At 37.2% G+C, this 19,870-nt stretch overlaps 1 protein-coding gene across 1 annotated transcript; it reads left to right on the plus strand.

Moving 5' to 3' along the window:
• Positions 1-3,053: 3,053 nt before the first annotated feature.
• On the plus strand, positions 3,054-12,035 carry LOC112504890 (tubulin gamma-1 chain-like). Its single transcript, XM_025108848.1, has 12 exons — positions 3,054-3,182; positions 3,905-4,111; positions 4,469-4,580; positions 4,879-5,279; positions 5,726-5,779; positions 6,324-6,428; positions 8,099-8,173; positions 8,253-8,297; positions 8,401-8,529; positions 9,155-9,253; positions 9,324-9,389; positions 11,487-12,035. Exons 1-12 carry the CDS (start codon positions 3,054-3,056, stop codon positions 12,033-12,035), a joined length of 1,971 nt encoding a protein of 656 aa, XP_024964616.1.
• The last annotated feature ends 7,835 nt before the right edge of the window (positions 12,036-19,870 follow it).

Raw genomic sequence — 19,870 nt, forward strand, 5'->3', positions numbered from 1 at the left:
CATTTTTTGAATTCATTACGTATTAATTTATCGTTTCCACTTCACAATTCTCGTATATTTCTCTCTTTTACTTACGATTTACAAAATGGCTGGTTAACAACCCTCAAACGAACAAATTGCCCAAGTTCTCGCTGAACACGGACGAAAGTCCGAGATTTGGAATCACTACAACTTGGTGGTTCTCATGACGGGGAAACGAAAGGCACAATGCAAAATGTGTCAAACTCTCCTTACGGCGGAAGGAAATTCTACATTAAGGAGGCACACCGAAAAAACGTGCCTGGGGTTGAGGTCGGGGGGTGATTCGAGCCAACCGATACTTGACACACAAGGTCAAATATGGAACTACGATGCCGATTTAAACCGACAAATGACTACACAATGTGTCATTCAAGTCGGTTTGTCTTTTGGACACTTCGACAACCCTCACGTTACGAAGATGATTCAAAAGACGCTACAACCACGATACAAGCCGGTAAGTCGTCAAACCCTTAGACGTGATGCTATAAAAATGTGGACAATTGCCAAAGACGAAATGCAACAAATGTTTTCTTCTTTGCCTAACAATATTTCTTTAACGTGTGATGTATGGAGCGCACCATACGGATTGCCGGTTTCTTATATATGCATAACGGCACATTGGGTTGACCCTAGCACATGGCAATTATTCAAACGTGTAATCGCGTTTGAACCGTTCGGTGCGCCACATTCGGGTGCACGTCAATATTCAATTTTAAAAAAACCTTGTATTTTATAATTTAACCGCGAAAATAATTAGTATTTCGTTTGATAACGCTAGTAATAACAATGCTTGTGTKGAAAAATTAAAGTGTCATTTGACACCTATTTTAGACGGAAAATTATTTCATACACGTTGTTGTGTCCATATTATAAATTTAGCCATTCAAGACGGTTTAAATACTTGTAAACCCGTAATAGATAAGTTTAGACTTATGTTGCGGCGAATTTTCACTAAAGATAAAAAAATGCATGCGGCCTATAGAAGGTATTGTCAAGACGTCGGTTTTAGAGCTTTGGGACCGAACCACGATATGCCCGTTCGTTGGAACTCGACATATTTTATGATCGAAAATTTAGTAAAACAAAAAAATTATAATTTTTCTTTTTATAAAAACCATTATTCTCAAAACACTATTGGAATTTTCGATTGGGCCGTGATTGAAGAATTGTACGACATTTTAAGGGATTTTAAAAATGCGACAACACTTTTATCGGGAATATATTATCCAACAAGCCCTTTAGTTTTAAACCAAATCTATATTTTGGTAAGTAAAATTGCCAAATATGAAGACCATGTGGATTGGGGAAGGTTGATGTCTTCCATGAAAAAAAAATTGTTAAAATATTTTATGGGTATCCCATTTCCTTTTCTTTGTGATGCGGCTTTAAACCCGTATTTAAATATTGTTGGTGTTGAAGTTTTAATTACACAAATATGTGTGGCTTTTGGTTTGGATTCCGCTACGGATAATTCTTACTCAACGGAACAAAAACGTTTATTTAATCGTAATTGTTAAGAAGATTTATTTGATCATTACAAACATTTTTACGGAGGAGAAAACCAATCACAAACACCTTCCCAACGTGGTTTTGCGGGTTCTAGTTCTTCTTCTAGTGGTCATCGACAAAGTCGTAAAGAGTTGATGACTAATTTAATGAACGAGGTTTTAAATGAATCAAGTAAAAAAAGTCGATACGATAACGATTTGGGTGAACTAAATATGTATGTGCATACTAACTTTATGGCCGCTTGTCCCGCAAATGATGTTGAAGATTTTGAAAAAATTGATTTGTTAGATTTTTGGAAACAAAAACAACCTCAATTCCCAATTTTGGCATGCATCGCACGTGATATTCTAACAATCCAAGCTAGTACCGTAGCTTTAGAGTCTGCGTTTTCTCTTAGTGGTAGGATAATTTCGGTACGTCGGACAAGACTAAGCCCGGAGTACGTGGAGTGTTGCATTTGCTTGAAGGATTATTTGGATAGCGTTGATAGGATCCAACACACAACATCTTTAGAGACGGAGATTGAAACGGTGGAAGAAAATCTTGAAGAAAATGAAATCTCTATGGGACTAAGCATGCCACCAAGTACCGATACCGAGAGCACTTACTCCCAGTCCCAATATGACGATGATGAGGAACTCGACATTGATGACCTTGAAGACCAAAAGGCTATTAGAAGAATTCAAGAGACCGGAACCCTTCAAGTCAATCCGACATGGGATACCGATGAAGATTGATAAATAAATGTATTTTATTAGCATTTTGTAAAACAATGCCATTTTAATCATAATAAAACGTACCTTAAAAGTGTATTTGAGTAAACCGTATTTTTAAAGTGTATTCTTAAATGTATATAACAAAACGTAAACGTATATAACAAAACGTATTTATAAAATTAAACGTACATATATAATATATAATAAAACGTATTTATAATAAAACATATTAAAAATAACATATTTCAAAGATATTAATAACATATTATAAATTTATTAATTACCCAAAAAATAAAAAAAAATAAAAAAAACATTTTTTTTTCAAAGGACCGGCCGTAATCGGTTATGGGACCGGAACCGGGACCGGCCGGCTTAACCGGTTATGGTAAAGCTTGACCGGTTATAGAGTTTTTCACCAGGACCGGGTCCGGTTATAGAGGGACCGGTTATGGGCTTTTTTGTCGCGATTAGGACCGGTCGTAATCGGTTAAGGCCCGGCTCGGGACCCATTTTTGGCATCTCTACCTGAGACTGATAAACGATTTTCTGGATCCTATTTCTCCGTAAGAATTCTTTATTTTTTTGTATTTCCTGTATGTTAGCTTCACCCGCTACAAAATTGGCATTTTCATCATTTTCCATTTTTTTCTGTACACACAGGCCTCATTCGATCACACCAGCAACCGTTCCTATCCTCGTTGCCGGTTTCACCTTTTCCATGGTCTCCGTCATCTCTACGCCAATCGCAACCCTAGTTATTAAGAAACAAAAGCGAACAACTAATTGGAGAAAAAGAAAAACACAGAGATGCCTCGTGAAATCATCACATTGCAAGTAGGGCAATGTGGTAACCAGATTGGAATGGAGTTCTGGAAACAACTTTGTCTTGAACATGGAATCTCTAAAGACGGCATTCTTGAAGAGTACGCCACTCAGGTTACAGATTAACGTTATCATTTTCAAATTTATCGTAGTAATCACTTGATTTGAATTGTTTAAATCTACACAAACCACCAATTTTACGACGTGATTCATCTGGTATAAAAAAAATTTACATTCTTTATCTCCGTGATCACACTCTTATCTCTTAAAAAAGAAAAAGTTGGTAGGTTTTGCATTAAGGGTTAGTTAAATAACGTGAATCGAAATACATTTTGTTGTTTAAGAAACAAAATGTAAAACTAGCGAGGAGAGGCGTTTCATACAATCATTGATGAGAAACTGATGCACCTACGACGTTGCAATCAACACCAAATTTAATTCCGTGTTTTTTCTTAGCTTTTATGTTACTATAATCTTTCCAACCAGAAAAATCATCCATACTTTCTCTTTAGTGATATTAAATGAAATCACACTTATGGTACCTTTGGAATTTTTTGTGTACCTCATAAGTCGATTGCTACATGACACATCATGGAAGCAATTATACAAGAGTCACGATTTCTCACTAATCCTGGAGTAGTGTGAAAAAACAAACATTTTTAGAACTTGAGATTTCACCAACAGGAAAGTGAGGGTATATGTTCTAAGACAGGCACGCTATCAGTATGTAGCATCAAGGCAGAGATGTTAAAAATAGAATTCATTAAGTTGGGAGTTTTTATATATTCGTTTGAAATGTTTTCATTTGAGCATATTGGGCATTCAACTTGCGGCAGGGAGGTGCAGGTGACAGGAAAGATGTATTTTTCTATCAAGCTGATGATCAACATTACATACCACGAGCTTTGCTTATGGATCTGGAACCCAGAGTGATTAATGGAATCCAAGCCGGTGACTATAGGGATCTTTATAATCATGAGAATATATTTATTTCAGATGATGGAGGGGGTGCGGGAAACAATTGGGCGAGTGGATATGATCAGGTAGAGTGTTCATTTATTAATTAGTCGTCAAGCTCTTACAAAGTGCAAGTGGAAAGCTGTTACAAGAATCCCTGAAGGTTTTTTTAACCTAACACCGAAGTTAGGACACAAGTTATATGATTGTATTTGTACCTAAAAATGAAAACAGTTCAATCTGAAAAACATATATATTTTCTAATGGATTGTGCCATATGCAATACTATATTCTCCAACTGCAAGTAATTTTGTCTTGTTGGATTCAATTGCTCGTTCTAAAGTCAAAATAACACCCGGTGTTTTTTGCTCAAGGTGCTTTCGAACGCCTGATCCATTGGAATGTTTTGTGATCTTGCAACATTATCATTGGCTTTTGTGCAGGGAAAGCATTTCGAGGAGGATCTAATGGACATGATAGATCGAGAAGCAGATGGTAGTGATAGCCTAGAGGGATTTGTTTTATGCCATTCAATTGCTGGAGGGACAGGCTCAGGTTTTGACAATGTCTTATCTTGAACTTTTGTTTTCTTGCCTCTAGCATGATTACGCTTCCATCATTTTCACAATTCAACAAATAATTTTAGACATAAAGCCTTTGTAAATTCTAATTCGGCCAGATTGCTGATACATACACTTTCACTTGTATGGCTAGAGACTACTTTTTTTTATTTTGTTCTAGGTACATTGCTCGCATTTCCAACAAATAACTACTCCTAAGTTGATTGTGTAGTAACTTTGGACATTAGACAACAGTTTTGTGCAGTAGTAATGCTTCTTAATCTTTTATGTAGGCATGGGTTCGTATCTTCTTGAGACTCTAAATGATCACTACAGCAAAAAACTTCTCCAGACATATAGTGTTTTTCCTAACCAGAACGAGACAAGTGATGTGGTGGTCCAGCCTTACAACTCCCTCTTGACTCTCAAGCGTCTTACCTTAAATGCTGATTGTGTTGTCGTTCTTGATAACACTGCACTTAACAGAATTGCAGTAGAGCGCCTTCATATACAAAATCCTACTGTTTCTGAGACAAATTCTTTAGTTTCTACTGTTATGTCGGCTAGTACAACCACTCTACGTTACCCTGGATACATGAACAATGACTTGGTTGGCCTTCTTGCTTCTTTGATCCCAACACCGAGGTGCCATTTTCTTATGACAGGATATACACCACTAACTGTCGACCGTCAGGTAAGATCTCGGTATTTATGTTTCCTATTTTCTAATTGGATACAATGCAAATCCATACAAATCTAGCAAATTCAACTTTCTTCTTCTCAGTTGATCTCTGTAAACTATATGATCCACATTATTATTGAAAATAAGTTGACCAGAGAAGTGTCTTCTCCGAAACAACCTCTCCATCTCATTTGACACACACATCTTACCCCCTAGATCCTACTTGCGGGTGGGATATACTGGGTCTATTTGGTTTTGGTTTTAGTTAATCAGAAGCAAGGGGAGTTTTCTTTCTTTTGCTTCTTTCCATCAAACCCTCCAATGTCATTTATATCACAGTTAGTGTACAAATATTGTAAATACTTTTATGGAAATAACTACTTACAATTTGGTGTATCGTAATGTGATTCATGCCTATAGAGGACCAAAAAGCTGATGCACTACCCTGATCGTGGCAGGCTAATATGATTCGCAAGACCACGGTATTAGATGTGATGAGAAGACTTCTTCAGGCAAGAACCATAAAGTATTTATTTTGATGAAGCACAAAATGTCATGTGTCCTGAAAAAAGTAACAAGTTTCTAACCACCTAACAAGTTTTCTAACCATCTTACTTGAACATTCATCATAAACTAACTATTGTACTTGTTAAAATAAAAAAAATAACACTTGACATGCAAAAGTAACGGGCTGTTTACGAAACACTTGTCGCCTCATACCGGGTAACTAAACACTTGTTGCCTCTTACGGGGTAAAAGTTTTTTTATCTCGTAAGAGATGATGGTCTATACCATAAATCTTTCTATGCCATTTTGCATTAGAATATTACCTAGTAAGTGATGGTGGTAACTCTTACCCAGTTAGCTTACCCGCTAAACACTTACCTAATTCATGTTGGTAAATGGCCCCTAAGTGATTCTAACCATCGCACTTGTAATCTTGTTGCAAAATAACCACCAGAAAGTCCTTAAAATTGCTCATTGTCTCATACATCTTTACCAAGTACAAAGGCTAGAAACCTAATTCATTCTTCCTAAGAGTTACTTGTTTTGCAGACGAAAAATATCATGGTTTCCTGTAATGCTAGATCAAAGCAAGCTAATCTAGCAAAATACATATCAATATTAAACATTATTCAGGGAGAGGTTGATCCTACTAAAGTAAGACATTTCTAACTGCTTCTTTACATATTTGAATTTAACGAATTAAAGCATATGTTTTCTTCAGATACACATTGATATTTATATAATATATGTATTATCTAGATGCATACACACACAAGCACATTGTGATTTCATCTAAGATCATTGGCATGCGAAGACTTCATTATAACCCTTGTAATGGTTCTGTATGGCCAGTAGAAACTATTGTGCTTTTATGAATAGTGATAAATTCCATTGAATGGATTGTGATACTTTTGTTGGGAACTGGGTTTGTGGTTGTACAATACTTGGAATGTTTCTAGATCGTGTATTGGAAAGATACTTCTCAAATACTATATTTTACCCCTGCTATGCCTTGGATTTCCACAAAATCAGTACTGGATAATCTAGAAAACATTATACACGAAATAAGGCACTATATATATGTGCTTGTGTGTGTGTGTAAGGTTGGGTTCACGTGAGACCCGTGAGACCACTTTTTTACACTTGAAACTTCACAGCAAAACGCTGTGAAGGTAAAGAAAAGCCGAACCTTCATAGCAAAAACACTATGAAGGTTACCTTCACAACATTTTGCCGTGATGTTTCAAGTGTAAAAAAGTGGTTTCACGGGTCTCATGAAAACAAACTGGTCTCACATGATCCCAAGTCTATATACACACACACGAAGGATTGTGTGAGAACGGAAGTTATGGTGAGAAGCGTAAGATCAGATATGAACCCTTGTCACTTTTAATATATATATATATATATATATATATGTATATATATAGACTTGGAATCACATTATGGTGAGAAGCGTAAGAAGAGATCTAAACCCTTGTCACTTTTAATCTCATGTCCATCCATGGATTGCGCTTTAGAAGATAATTGATCTGGTGCATCTCGGTGCACCTCATTAATGTTGATATTCAATTAGGACTGATCCAAGGGTGTAGATATCTTCTTATGCTTCTTACCATAGCTTTACTTCTCACCGGAACCCAACCTTATATATATATATATATATATATATATATATATATATATATATATATATATATATATATATATATNTATATATATATATATATATTCATCAAATGATGTTTTATGTATTAAAATGAGAGATCTATGGTTACGACACTTAAGTGGTTATAACCGTTAATGGATAAGAATGAAGAATAGTTACAACTGAATCAAAGTTCTAGGGCCAAACTCTACTCCAAACCCTCGAACTCTGACTCTTCCAAGTCTGAGTGCTCAGAACTTAAGTCTTGTTGCATAGTTTAGATCACTGACTCTATGGTCGACTTAGTCAAATTCCTAAATCTAGATGCATAGACCTGAAGTCTGATTGCATTCTCCAAACTTCAAACTCTTATCAGAAGGATCAGATCTATGATTATACTGCCCAGACTTAAACTTAGTGGAATTTTCATTAAGTTCGACTCTCCATAAATTCCAAAGTTCGACTCTGCCCCTAGATCCCTGTAAAGGGGCATGACCCCCTCGACCCCCAGCTTTTGGTGAACTAAGGTGATAGAGGCAACATTTATGAGTGTGCACTCCGCATCCCGTAACTCACATATGTTTGTCTTGTTACCTGAATTGATCTCTAAGTGAATCACAATTACACCAAATGGTTGATGACACTAAAATCACCAACTTTTTGGTTCTTCCTTTAGGTTCACGAAAGTTTGCAACGAATACGTGAAAGAAAGCTTGTTAACTTCATCGAATGGGGTCCTGCTAGCATTCAAGTACGTCTTATAATGACACTAGGTGTTACATCATGCTACTTTATATCCTTTAATTTGACATGAATTCTGTTGCTTTTAGGTTGCTCTCTCACGGAAGTCTCCCTACGTTCGAACTGCCCATAGGGTGATCCTTCAATATATCTTGACAATTTTATTTTCTTGTGATCAGGCGGTCTTGTTATTGATACAAATGAAATCCATATAGTTTTTTTTTAATCTTCTTTTAGGTAAGTGGCCTCATGCTAGCAAGTTACACCGGAATTCGACATCTATTCTCCAAGTGTTTGAGTCAGTATTCTCTCCTAAGAAAAAGGCAAGCCTTTCTCGACAAGTACAAGAGTTTCCCTATGTTTGCTGTAAGTTATTGCTCACTAGTGTCGTGTCATTATTCCTGCTAGTGTGTTGATTAATGTAGAACATATGTATTTTTACTATTATTCTGAGTGTTGCCATACAACAAAATCGGGTTTATAAGACGCCAACAATGTTTTAGGTGTCCCAAAAGATGACTTTATAGGTCTTAAGTTTATCAAAGAGTGTTAACAATATTTTTAGGATATTTTTAAAATAAAGCATCATATTAGTTATTTTATAGGACACCTTGGAGAAGTGTCTATAAATACAACTTTTTTTTATAAGACACTTGTTTTTATGAGACACTTGTTTTTATGAGACTTTTTTAAATAGTGTCCTATAAAATAGCTAATACGACACTTTATTTGAAAATGACCAAAAAGGTTTGTTAAGATGCCCAAAAGCGTCTTATAAACTTATTGCAACACCTTAGATAAGACGCTTTATCGTTTGGTCCTATAAGACAGTCTATTGGTATACTTAGACATTTTTAGTGTCCTATAAACTCAATTTTGTTGTAATGTTGAAAGAAAAACATGGGTTAATCTCTTTAAGAACCGAATATGTTCTATTGCATATTTTGAAATTCATCAACTTTTGCTTCTACGCACCCACTCTTTTTTCTAGGATCTTTCAGAATTCGATGAGTCTAAAGACTTACTTGACAGTTTGGTCGATGAATATAAGGCGTGCGAGTCCCCAGATTACATCAAATGGGGAATGGAGGTATACACCAGATATTTGAATTTATCTTTTCTGGTTTTGGTCCTCGCTAACGACTTCACATGTGTTGTAGGATCCAGACCATAATCTGACCGACCAAGGATTTGATATTGGAACAGTCGATCCTACTTACCAATATGTATAATGGATGTGTGTTAACTTTTGGTTGATATTTTCTAATCTTGTTTATGTAAAGTTGTTACATTGGCGTACCCTGGTGCATAAGGAAGTTGGTTTGACCTAACCGAGGGTACCCATATTTAAGAGAATTGGTGTGGGAACTCAAAGGTGACGTTTAGTTTACAAAATGGTTTTGGATGGAATGGAATCTGGCAAATGAATTTGACTTTGGAGGAATTGGAATAGAATATTGTTAGGTTCGACCACTTGTTTGGTTGACAGAATTGGAATCTGTCTATTTGGTTCAAATAATGTAGCTTTGGAATTTGAATGAAATTCAGGTAAATGACTAAGATACCATATTTGATAAATTACTTTTTTTAAACTAAAAATACTTTAATATAATAATTATTAATTACTTTAATTTTTTTTAAAACTAAAAATATTTTAATTAAATAATCATTAAATATTTTAATGTGTAAAACAATATAAAAATACACAACTCAAATATAACCATAAACCAAATAAAGTTATTAAATTGATATTAAAATTGTTTCAAAATCCATCAAACATGTTCAAAATAATTACATGCAACCATCAAACAATCGTATGTATGACGCCAAAATACAAAACATGTTCAAATACATGTTCCAAAAGCCATTAAGCATTATAGTTCTAAAAAAAAGAGCTAAATCATCAAGCATAATCATTCTTGCAAAATATACCTCATAAACTCATCTCGAGCTTCTCCTTCATAGTTCCAAAAGTTTAACATAGATTCAAGTTCACGTGTTATTTTTCCTAGTGCTGTAAACTTTTCCATTGAAGCAAGATTCATTTTGGCAAATTCAGAACCAACCATGGAAGTTTTTATGTAAATCCAAATCAACTTGAACCAAATTGTCCGATGTTTTTAAAAATCTATCTCCAAGTATGACAACAACATTATTTATTGTATCAACAAGAGGATCACCTCGACCCTTGCGCTTCCTACTACCTTGAAATGTACACTATTGACTTGGCATTTAGCTATCTTTTGTCAGATAGTCTATGTTTTCATCAGATTGTTGTTCTTGACTAGGCATCTGACTATCTTCCATGTCAGTATTTTCTTCTAAACCGTCATAGTCTCTTTCTTGATTTCCGTGAGCACAATCTTTTCCAAAAACATATGACAAGTCTTCATAATGAGGAAATGGTTCGTTTTTCCAATTTGAAAACTCTTTGTGTACCTAAATTTGCAAAAGACATAGAAACCTTGAAAAAGCAATTCTTATGGTAATATGTAATACACTGTAATATGTACCTGCAGGTAAGACTCCTAAACCAAAGCCACAGTCACCGACATTTTAAAACTATCGTAACCAAAACCACTTGTGTTCGTACCATTTAGCATATCATGTACGATTTACCAGTCCTTTTTCATGGTCTTTATTCTTGACTCAATGTGTGTTTTACCTAATATATTACAATCAGGAAGCGATACTTTCAATGCTTGTTCCAAATGTTGCAAGTATCCAAATTTAAAGCCATTATCAGCTTTATATCCTCCAACATTGACTATATTTACCAATGCATCAACAAGTTTTTCGTCTTCGATTTTTGACCAATTTCGATACTTACGGCCATTGTTTTTATCCATCATACCTAACATTAAAGATCAACTTGTACCATTAAACTTAATAATGATTGTACCATTAAAATTAATAACGATAAAAATCAAATTATACCATTATAAACCATAAAAATGAAAATATTATATTACAAACCATAAAAATGAAGTAGAATATTCCAATCATTAAACATAGTTTGGGCCAAATTATTTCTAAATTCAGTCCACTCGGTAGAAGCACCTACATAAGTGATATTATTCTCATCTTGGTGTTCAGTATTCAAGCAAGATATGTTTTCAAACGAATCAATTGACATTTTTTGTCTTATAAAACTATAAAGAAGACAACATGACATTATGACCTGAACTTTCAGTTCAATAGGGTAGTACAAATTATCTTTTAAAATTCCCCACCTTGCTTTCAAAATACAGAAGCATTGTTCTATAACATTTCTTACAAAAGAATGTCTCATGTTGAAAAATTCTTTTGCTTTCAAAATACAGGTCCTTACCAACAATACCCCAAGCAGCTTTAAAGAATTTGGATGTGAATCCATCAGGCCCCGGAGCCTTATCATCTCCCATCTGGAAAAGGGCCTGCTTGATCTCGGAGTCATCGAAAGGAGAGAGCATCAAGGCGGCTTGATTGGCATTAAGTTTTCTAGTAAAAAGATAAGCGGGGTCATGGATAGGGAGAGACGGGTGAGAGGTGCCGAAAAAGTTTTGGAAGTGGGAAACAAAGATACAGAGGACCTCATCGTTAGAAATCCAGAAATCGTCAGCATTTTGAATGGTATCAATGTGATTCCTACTGATACGGCTCTTGACCGACTTATGGAAAATGAAAATTTTTTGGCTCCTTCATGGAGCCAATTAATTTTGGATTTTTGCTTAAGTAACCACTCCTCATCAAGACAAGCACTGTTATCGGCAGATAAGTACCTACAGTGTTCCTCTCGGAGGGCCCCACTATCAGGATCCCTATCAATAGCGATGTGGACCCTGTCAAGCTTAAGCCAAAGCTTACACACTTTAAAGAAAAGATTACGCTAATCATTAAGAATCTTACGGAGGGGTCCTTTGAGATTTCTAAGGCTTTGAGAAATCTTATACATCTCATGACCGAAAAGATCAGGGCTCCATCTAGAAGACACAACAAAAGTGAAGGACTCTTTGCGAGTGAGGAAGTTATGAAACTTAAACGACTTGGGTTTTCAAGAGGTACAGGGTGGGAGAGTGAGGACCGTAGGGCTATGGTCCGAGGACCAATAAAGGAGAAAGATGACAGACGCGGAAGGGAAATGGGCAATGGAATGAGGATTACTCGAGACACAATCAATCTTTTTGAGGAGACCTCCCGTGCCATTGGGATTGTCAGACCAGGTGTAGAAGAGACCCTTGAAATTGATATCCTTAACCTCAAGGTGACGGACACACTCACGAAAATCATCCATACCACGGAAAAAGAATATGTCCAGGTTCGCCAAAATCTCCCTCCTACTTCATTGGACACTAATATGTTTTGTGAAGGTAGGAAAGAAGATTCGAGGACTCAATGTTTGGAAGAAAATGATGGTAACGTGCTGCTGCCTTCTGTTTTCTGGAAATCGTGTTATGGTGGTAATACGTGCAAAAAATTCAATTGCAAAAGGAGTACTTCAGTTTCTCATAGTCGATCAAAAGGGGTGCTTCTGGTGAAGGACAACAATGGTATGGTTCAAAATGAAGAAGAACAACAGCAGCGTGAAGAACAGAAGCAACAATCGCTTAAAGATCCTATTGACAATCAATATCCCGTCATAGAGAAAGACTATTGTCAGTCTAATCCTGTAAGCCAAGGTCTATCTGCTGCGATTTGTAAGAATCAAACTGAATCTCCACTTCAAAATTGGTCTTCTGGTAGTTTAAAAAAGATGAAAAATCTTGGGTTTAGCAAGGTGGTTCAAGGACTGTGTTCTTCAAGCTTGAAGATGGATGAACGTAGCATGCAACAGCCCAGAATCGATGAATCGTCCCTGAACCTGAAAGTTTTTAATTTTGGAAGCATGCCATGTTTAGAGAATCAAGATAATATTTTCCATTTTTTCTCAAACTCTAAAAATGGAAGTCATTCAGAGCCGAATATGGAAAGTTTGGAGACTGCCTGTTTTGGGTTGTCGACCATTGAAAGGAAAGGTGACGACTTGCTTATTTGTTGGTTCAAATGGTGAAGGTCAACCATGCATGGAAATGGAGGAGGATGGGTCTGGATCCAAGGAAAATAGGCCTACGGATATGGATCATGTAGACACGCAAATGGTTGATAGTAATAAGAAGGTTGAGTCCAATGGTGTTCAAAGCCCAACCTTAGTGATGGATGATGGCCCTCAAGATGATATTCAGTTTAAAGAATCAGCTGATTTAACTTCTGCAGGCCAGATCGCAATACCGAGCCCATATTAAACAATTTTAAGGAACCTAAGCCCAAGGCGGCTGTTTCACCAAAACAGTCCATCCTTGGGTCTTGTCTAGCAGGCCCAAAGACGTCTAAGCCCAAGTTGAAAGTGGACTTCATTTCGGGACAGACTGCTTCTCTTCCCAAATCGTCTATCCTAGGCCCATCTCCATCCAGCCTAGGTACGCATCATATTTCCCTTTCCACCCCTGTTGTTTCAATTTCTAGTGAAGTTAACCCCTTGCATGCTATTGTTTTGGGTGGTTCTTTGCCCTCCCCCTCCCGTCCCGCCCCCACCCCTCTTAATTCTATTATTCCCCTTGATAATGGTTTGGATTGCCACCAACTTAATTCTGCAGTTAACCAAGGTATGCTCCCTTCTACCCTTCTTAACCCTCTAGTTTCAAAAACTTCAATCTCTCCCCCCAATGCTTCTGTTCTGAATGGCATGTCACCCCAGCCCCCAGCCCCTCCCCCCTCCCTCTATATCTGATTCCCATGTTATTCCCTATGATCATACTTGCCACTTCTAATAATCAAGATGATCTTTTGGGTAAGGATTCTATGAATGTTGAATGTGATCCTACTGCTACTTGTATGAATCATGCTAAATCTAGTTTGGGTAAAGATAACTCTAGCCTTCTAAATAAGTCCAAAAATAATCCTAATGTTTTGAATGAAAAAAATGAGAAAATTCTTCCAAATTCATATACTAATGTCATTAGTGGGTTGCATAAACATACCAATGAAAATTTTTGGTTTATCCCTAATCTGTGTGAAGATGTTTATTCTTCTATTGATATCCCTATTTCTGTTGTGCAAAAAAGTTGTGAAACATATGCTAAAACCTTATGTGGCTATTTTGTTGGTAAACGTCTCCCATATCCGGTTGTGCGTTTCTATGCGTCTAAGTTATGGTCCCAATATGGTATAGAGGATATCCTTCTAAATGGTCACGATATTTTTCTATTCAAATTTAGTTCTGTGGATGGTCTTCAAAAGGTTATTGACAATGGTCCTTGGACATTTAAAAATGTGCCTATTTTTAAATGTCCACCCACCAAAGAGTCCATCACCTTTTCATAATTAAAATCCATTGGACCGATAGCATTCTTATCTTCACCATTTTTACAAGAAATTTCATGCATGCTAAAATCCAAAGGACCATGACAAATCTTCTCCTTAGCTCTAAATCCATTTTTTTTAATCTGCACCAACAAACCCACCTACTTCTCAACCTGATTATTTTTTCCAACTAGATCCTTTACACAAGGACTAGATTTAGCTAACAAGATACCTTTTTCCTGCCTCCTTTCTTTATCAACAGAAGTCGAAACTTCCATAGTCCCATCCTCATAGGAAGTACCGTCCTTTGTGGGACAAATATTAAAATATTGCAACCCATTACCCAAAGGACAACTAGGCACATCTCCCCCCCATGCTTTCCTTCGGCCCTATAGACTTTTCCCCATACTCTCTAAAAGGAGCAACCTTACAATGCTCATTAATACCCACCTGCACCTGCCGAGACTTTTCCATTTCATCTTCAATATTCCCGCCCAAGCATTTAAAGTTTTGATCTTTTTCAAGAGGAAGCCATACCACAGCAGAACCTAACCCATCACTCTCAACGGCTGGAAAGTGGGTTTCTTGCATGGGAAAATTAAAAAACCCAGCTATGTCCACAGTGTTTTCAGAACAAGGTGGGTCACCAAACATGAAAACATTTTGACTTTTGTGATCCTTCAACAATATGACCGTTGGATCATCGTTCTTGGAGATGAAGCATGAAGGATTTTCAGACGACGTCGCACCAAGGGGATGGCCATGCAAAACACTATCTTTTGGAGCGTGAGACTTAGTTTCATGGGTGAATGCCACCACGTTTTCGCTTATAGCAATGGGAAAACTATATAGAGAAGAGGGAATGTCACAAGAGGACTCCAACCCAGCATGAGCATCTGTCCCCGGTAAAAGAGCAGCAGAAGCATCCGAAGAGGTACCTAGCCTTTCTTTACATGACGATCGAGACTTGAGGGGAAGGACCGTTTCGTTTTTACACAACGAAGCGACAAGACCACTACTAACAGGATTGGATAGGCAGTAGTCTTGCAAGATTTTATCGTTAATGGCATGAACAACCTCCGGCATAGAAGATTCCAGCCTAGAACACGACCGTATGGAAGGGAGAACAAGTTTTCCACTCTCATCAGCTTCTTTATCTTTTTCAATACCATCTTCTTGACTCCATCCAATATTAAAATCCAACGCATCCAGAGCCTTGGAGGGTGAAAGGATATCGTTGGGGTTATCATAATCCACCAAAATCTGATTAGAATTACCAGATCTAGGGACTGAACGATGCATACAAACCTTATCATATCTTCTTAACTTGCAATTTTCTTCAAAATTTTCAACATTTCCTTGAAGAGAACTTGGAAGAGGATTTGAGAACTTCACACGATGAATCGGCATACGAGATTTTCTAGTTTTTCTATGCATGGATTCCTTCAAAACACGTTTCGAATCATCCATGGACAAAAACACACCAAGAAAACTATGAACAACCACAAAAAGCTAGAGATAATTTTTTAGAGAGAGAAACTAGAGAGAGAAAAAATTCATGCAAATGAGGAAGCTTGGGGTTTAGGGGTTAGGGGTTAGGGNGATTGGAAAGGTTTGATTATAAACCTGTGTTGAGAATATGATTTGGATAAAACTATGAACGAGGTTCACTCTGACAGAAAGGTCTGCAGCCTGTCATTGGATGAAATAGTTCATATGAATTTCAGGGGAAATAAGGATGGTCGTTGTGTGTGATGGATAGCTATTGCTATAAACAGGGATTGATGGATGTAATAAGGATGGTCGTTGTGTGCGTGCATGGTATAACTCTTGCTAGTATATCTATTAAGATTACAACAGATTGGAGTTCTCTCTTCTTGGTGATTTGAGGATTCAGAGATGTTGTTCTTATTGGAAAAAGTAGTATTGATGTTATGGTTATGGAAAAAAATGTGGCCTATGGTAATTGGTTTTGGCAAAAAGTATTTTTGGAACAGAATGTACATTTTATGAGGAACCAGAGAGGCTCTGGTTGGTCCTCACTATTGGACTAGAGGGTTCTTGTTATTGATTTGATAAATATGCAAATGTTTACTAAAACGTACTAGTTGGACCAGAGGCTTTGTATATATTGATAAGAGCTTATGTGTCAAAATTATATTTTTAAGAAGTTTTAAGAAAAAGGAATTTATACTCAGTACTTTATACAAAAGACAGACCAGAGGGGATCTGGTCGACTCACACGTTGAACCAGAGACTCTGGTTGGTCATAACTTTTGAACCAGAAGCTCTGGTTAGTACAACCAGAGGCTCTGGTCGAGTAAGAACTTTGTATCACTATTCTTTTATGAAAAAGGTTATTTCATTGGTTGGAAACTTAGCTAAAGAACATTTAAGAAATTTTATAAGAACCAAAAACTCTGGTTAGTGCAACCAGAGGCTCTAGCTGAGGAACCAGCAGCTCTGGTAGAGGAACCAAAGAGGATCTGGTTGTGATTAGTATGATGCTTGGAACCAGAGGCCCGATGGACCGAAATGGAATATGATTCAGTGTTTGCTACCTATGGATTATTTGAAATAAATGTTTTGATGATCTTCACCCTGCATTACATAAAAAGGGAACCTCACTAGACATTGATGTCTGACCCTCATTTTGTGTTTTCAAAAATATGTGTGCAGGTAATGAGAATAAGGGAAAAAACATTATGTGAATTACTTCCCTGTGTGTTTTGCAATATGAAGAGCTTGATTAACTATGTTTTGAAGAGTCGAGACAAGAAACATGTACTTTTGGGAATTTTTGAGTTGTGTAATTCACATTAAAGACTTTTGTATTATGGACCTATGTGGAAGGAAACATGTATTCTATATATAATATATGTGTTATATGCAATGTATGGATTGGGGGTGTTACATTTAGTCTTCGTGTTTGAAAAAAATGGTTAAATATAAAAAATATTAAAAAGACTAATTTACTCCCATAATTATTGGATATGTTGGAGGACCGTTAGTGTAAGAGACTAAAGGTCCATTTACTAGTCTCTTACTATCTCTTACTTAGATAAGAATCTCTTATCTCTTATCCAAATAAAAGGTTAGATCTTTATCAAAAAGAAAAACGACTCCAAGTGTTGACCGTGTGCTGTCCACAATCAGATATGGAAATGAAACTTACCATGGTTAGAGATTAAGGGGCCGTTTACCAAACGCTTACTCGGGTAAGTGAACACTAAGTCACATTACCTTACCGGATGAATATGGTAAGGACCAAGAATCTTACCCGGTAAGAGCGAGACAGAGACCAAGGGGACGTTTACCTAAACACTTACCCGGTAAGCACTTACCGGTAAAATTCAACACTATCGCTTACTTACCGGGTAATATTTTATTCACTAAAACGCATCGTATGCAATAGTTTATCCCGGTAAGCGCTAACCATGGTAAGAGTTATCGTCCTCACTTACCGGGTAAGACTCTCGATTCTTGCCTTCGCTCTTACCGGGTAAGATTTTTATTTCTTGCCATATTCATCCAGTAAAGAAAAGTGACTTGATAAACGCTTACCCGGGTAAGCGTTTGGTAAACGACACCCAAGAGTCATACCCGGTAAGTGAGGACGATGACTCTTATCACGGTAAGCGCTTACCAGGTGAATTGTTGCATATGCTACCATTTTTGTGGACTAAAATTTTACCCAGTAAGTAAATAATAGTGTTAAATTTTATCGGTAAGCGCTTACCAGGTAAGTGTTTGGTAAACAGCCCTTAAAGGTCGTTTTTTGAAAACATTTTATGTGTCTAAAAGTTGATTATTAGAACTATTTGAGCCGTGAAACCGAATAATGGTCATTTACAGTTTTTTAGTCGACACATAATATAAACATTTGGTTAACAAGATTTTATAGTCAACACTTACTCTACACATAAAGGCATAATGGTCATTTTACTTGGTCAATGCTTAGTACAAAATATCTGGTAAACAACAACTTTCGGTCAACAATTATCTTAATAAGAGATCTTACTCCACTCATACCTCTTATCCCAGTCCACGTTTACCCTTAAATTTTGGTAAACAGACCCTAAATCTGATACAAATTGATGAAGGGTTTTTTTTTTGTTATAAATAAAGATAAATGATCACTATTGTAAAATTGACAAAACTGGATCTTACACCATCCTGCATCTATCCTCGTTAAACATTCTCATTTCTCCAGTAAACACGAAATAGAATGGATAAATGAAGGGAACAAATATTTCTGGGAGGGGTTGAGCCGAAACCAAGAACTCTTATTTTTTAAGATAATTAAAGTAAAAAAAGACTTTATATATTTTTGATAGGGAGGGGGGTGACCCCTCCAGATCAATAAAAAACACTTAAACGCTAAAAAGCAAGACAAAATACGCGCTCGGGTGGGGGCGAACCACATCCACCAGAAAAAGCCAAGGAGCCCCGAAAGGAAAGAAGGGAAAGAAAAGAAACTAACCACAAGGGAAAGGCCCAGGCAGGCAAAACCTGAGCAAACGAAGGGCAACAACAGAGGAAAAGGAGAAGGGGCCTAAAACTAGGCTCACCCTAGACCAACCCAAAGGAAAGCACATCACAAAACAAACAACAACCACAGGGGGAAACCCACGACCAACTACTCAGGCTCCTGAGATGTCAAAGGATCGTCCTGGGAGGGAATGAAATCACTGGAAATAAACCTAGCAGTCTCGCCATCATCAGACTCGACCTCAATCACATCGTCCTCATCAAGGAGGTCATCCTGATCAAGGGGATCATCCTCAATCTCGGAGTGAACGAAAGAGGCAGGGGAAGGGGGGTGGGAAGACTCAGGCTCAGAAGCCTGAGAAGAGTCAGCAAGAATGGAGAAGCGGTTGGACGAAGAGAGAGGGGCCTTTGCATTAATCTGGGGGGGGGGGGGGTGGAGGGTTTGAGGGTTTTGGGAGGTGAGGTTTAAGGGTAATGGATTTAGGAGGAAAGGCAGGTCTAGAGGCAGAGGGGAAACCCATATGGGGGGATTGGTAACTGGGGGGGAGCTAGCCGGGGGGGGGGCAAGCTTTCTTTCCATGGGACGATAAACCTTGCGAGGGGGGGCCAGCGCAAAGGAACTTTTAGAAGATTTTTTATTTTTTCTACTCTCCGAAGAGGAGGGGGGATCCTTTTTAACAAACTGGGAGCTTTTCTTTTTGACAGGTTGGAAACCTTCACTATCAATAACAGACATATTTTCATTTTCAACAGATTTTTCTTTCCTTTCAAATTCTTTGGGGGTAACATGGATGCACATAGAGTCAGGGTGACCAAAAACCTTGCAATGGGAGCAAACAGGGGGTTTCCATTCATATTCAATTCTCAACGTGTGTAACGACATATTAGGAGAGTCAGG

The sequence above is a fragment of the Cynara cardunculus genome, unplaced genomic scaffold (assembly GCF_001531365.2).
Source record: "Cynara cardunculus var. scolymus isolate 2C unplaced genomic scaffold, CcrdV1 Un_Scaffold_7244, whole genome shotgun sequence".
NCBI classification, from domain to species: domain Eukaryota; kingdom Viridiplantae; phylum Streptophyta; class Magnoliopsida; order Asterales; family Asteraceae; genus Cynara; species Cynara cardunculus.

Bases quoted from the DNA above. Each gene is read 5' to 3' on its own strand.
- LOC112504890 (XM_025108848.1), top strand. From the start codon at position 3,054: ATGCCTCGTGAAATCATCACATTGCAAGTAGGGCAATGTGGTAACCAG. The intron at 8,298-8,400 runs GTGATCCTTCAA...ATCTTCTTTTAG, and splicing joins ACGTTCGAACTGCCCATAGG to GTAAGTGGCCTCATGCTAGC. The intron at 9,390-11,486 runs GTATAATGGATG...TTCAAAATACAG, and splicing joins TCGATCCTACTTACCAATAT to GTCCTTACCAACAATACCCC.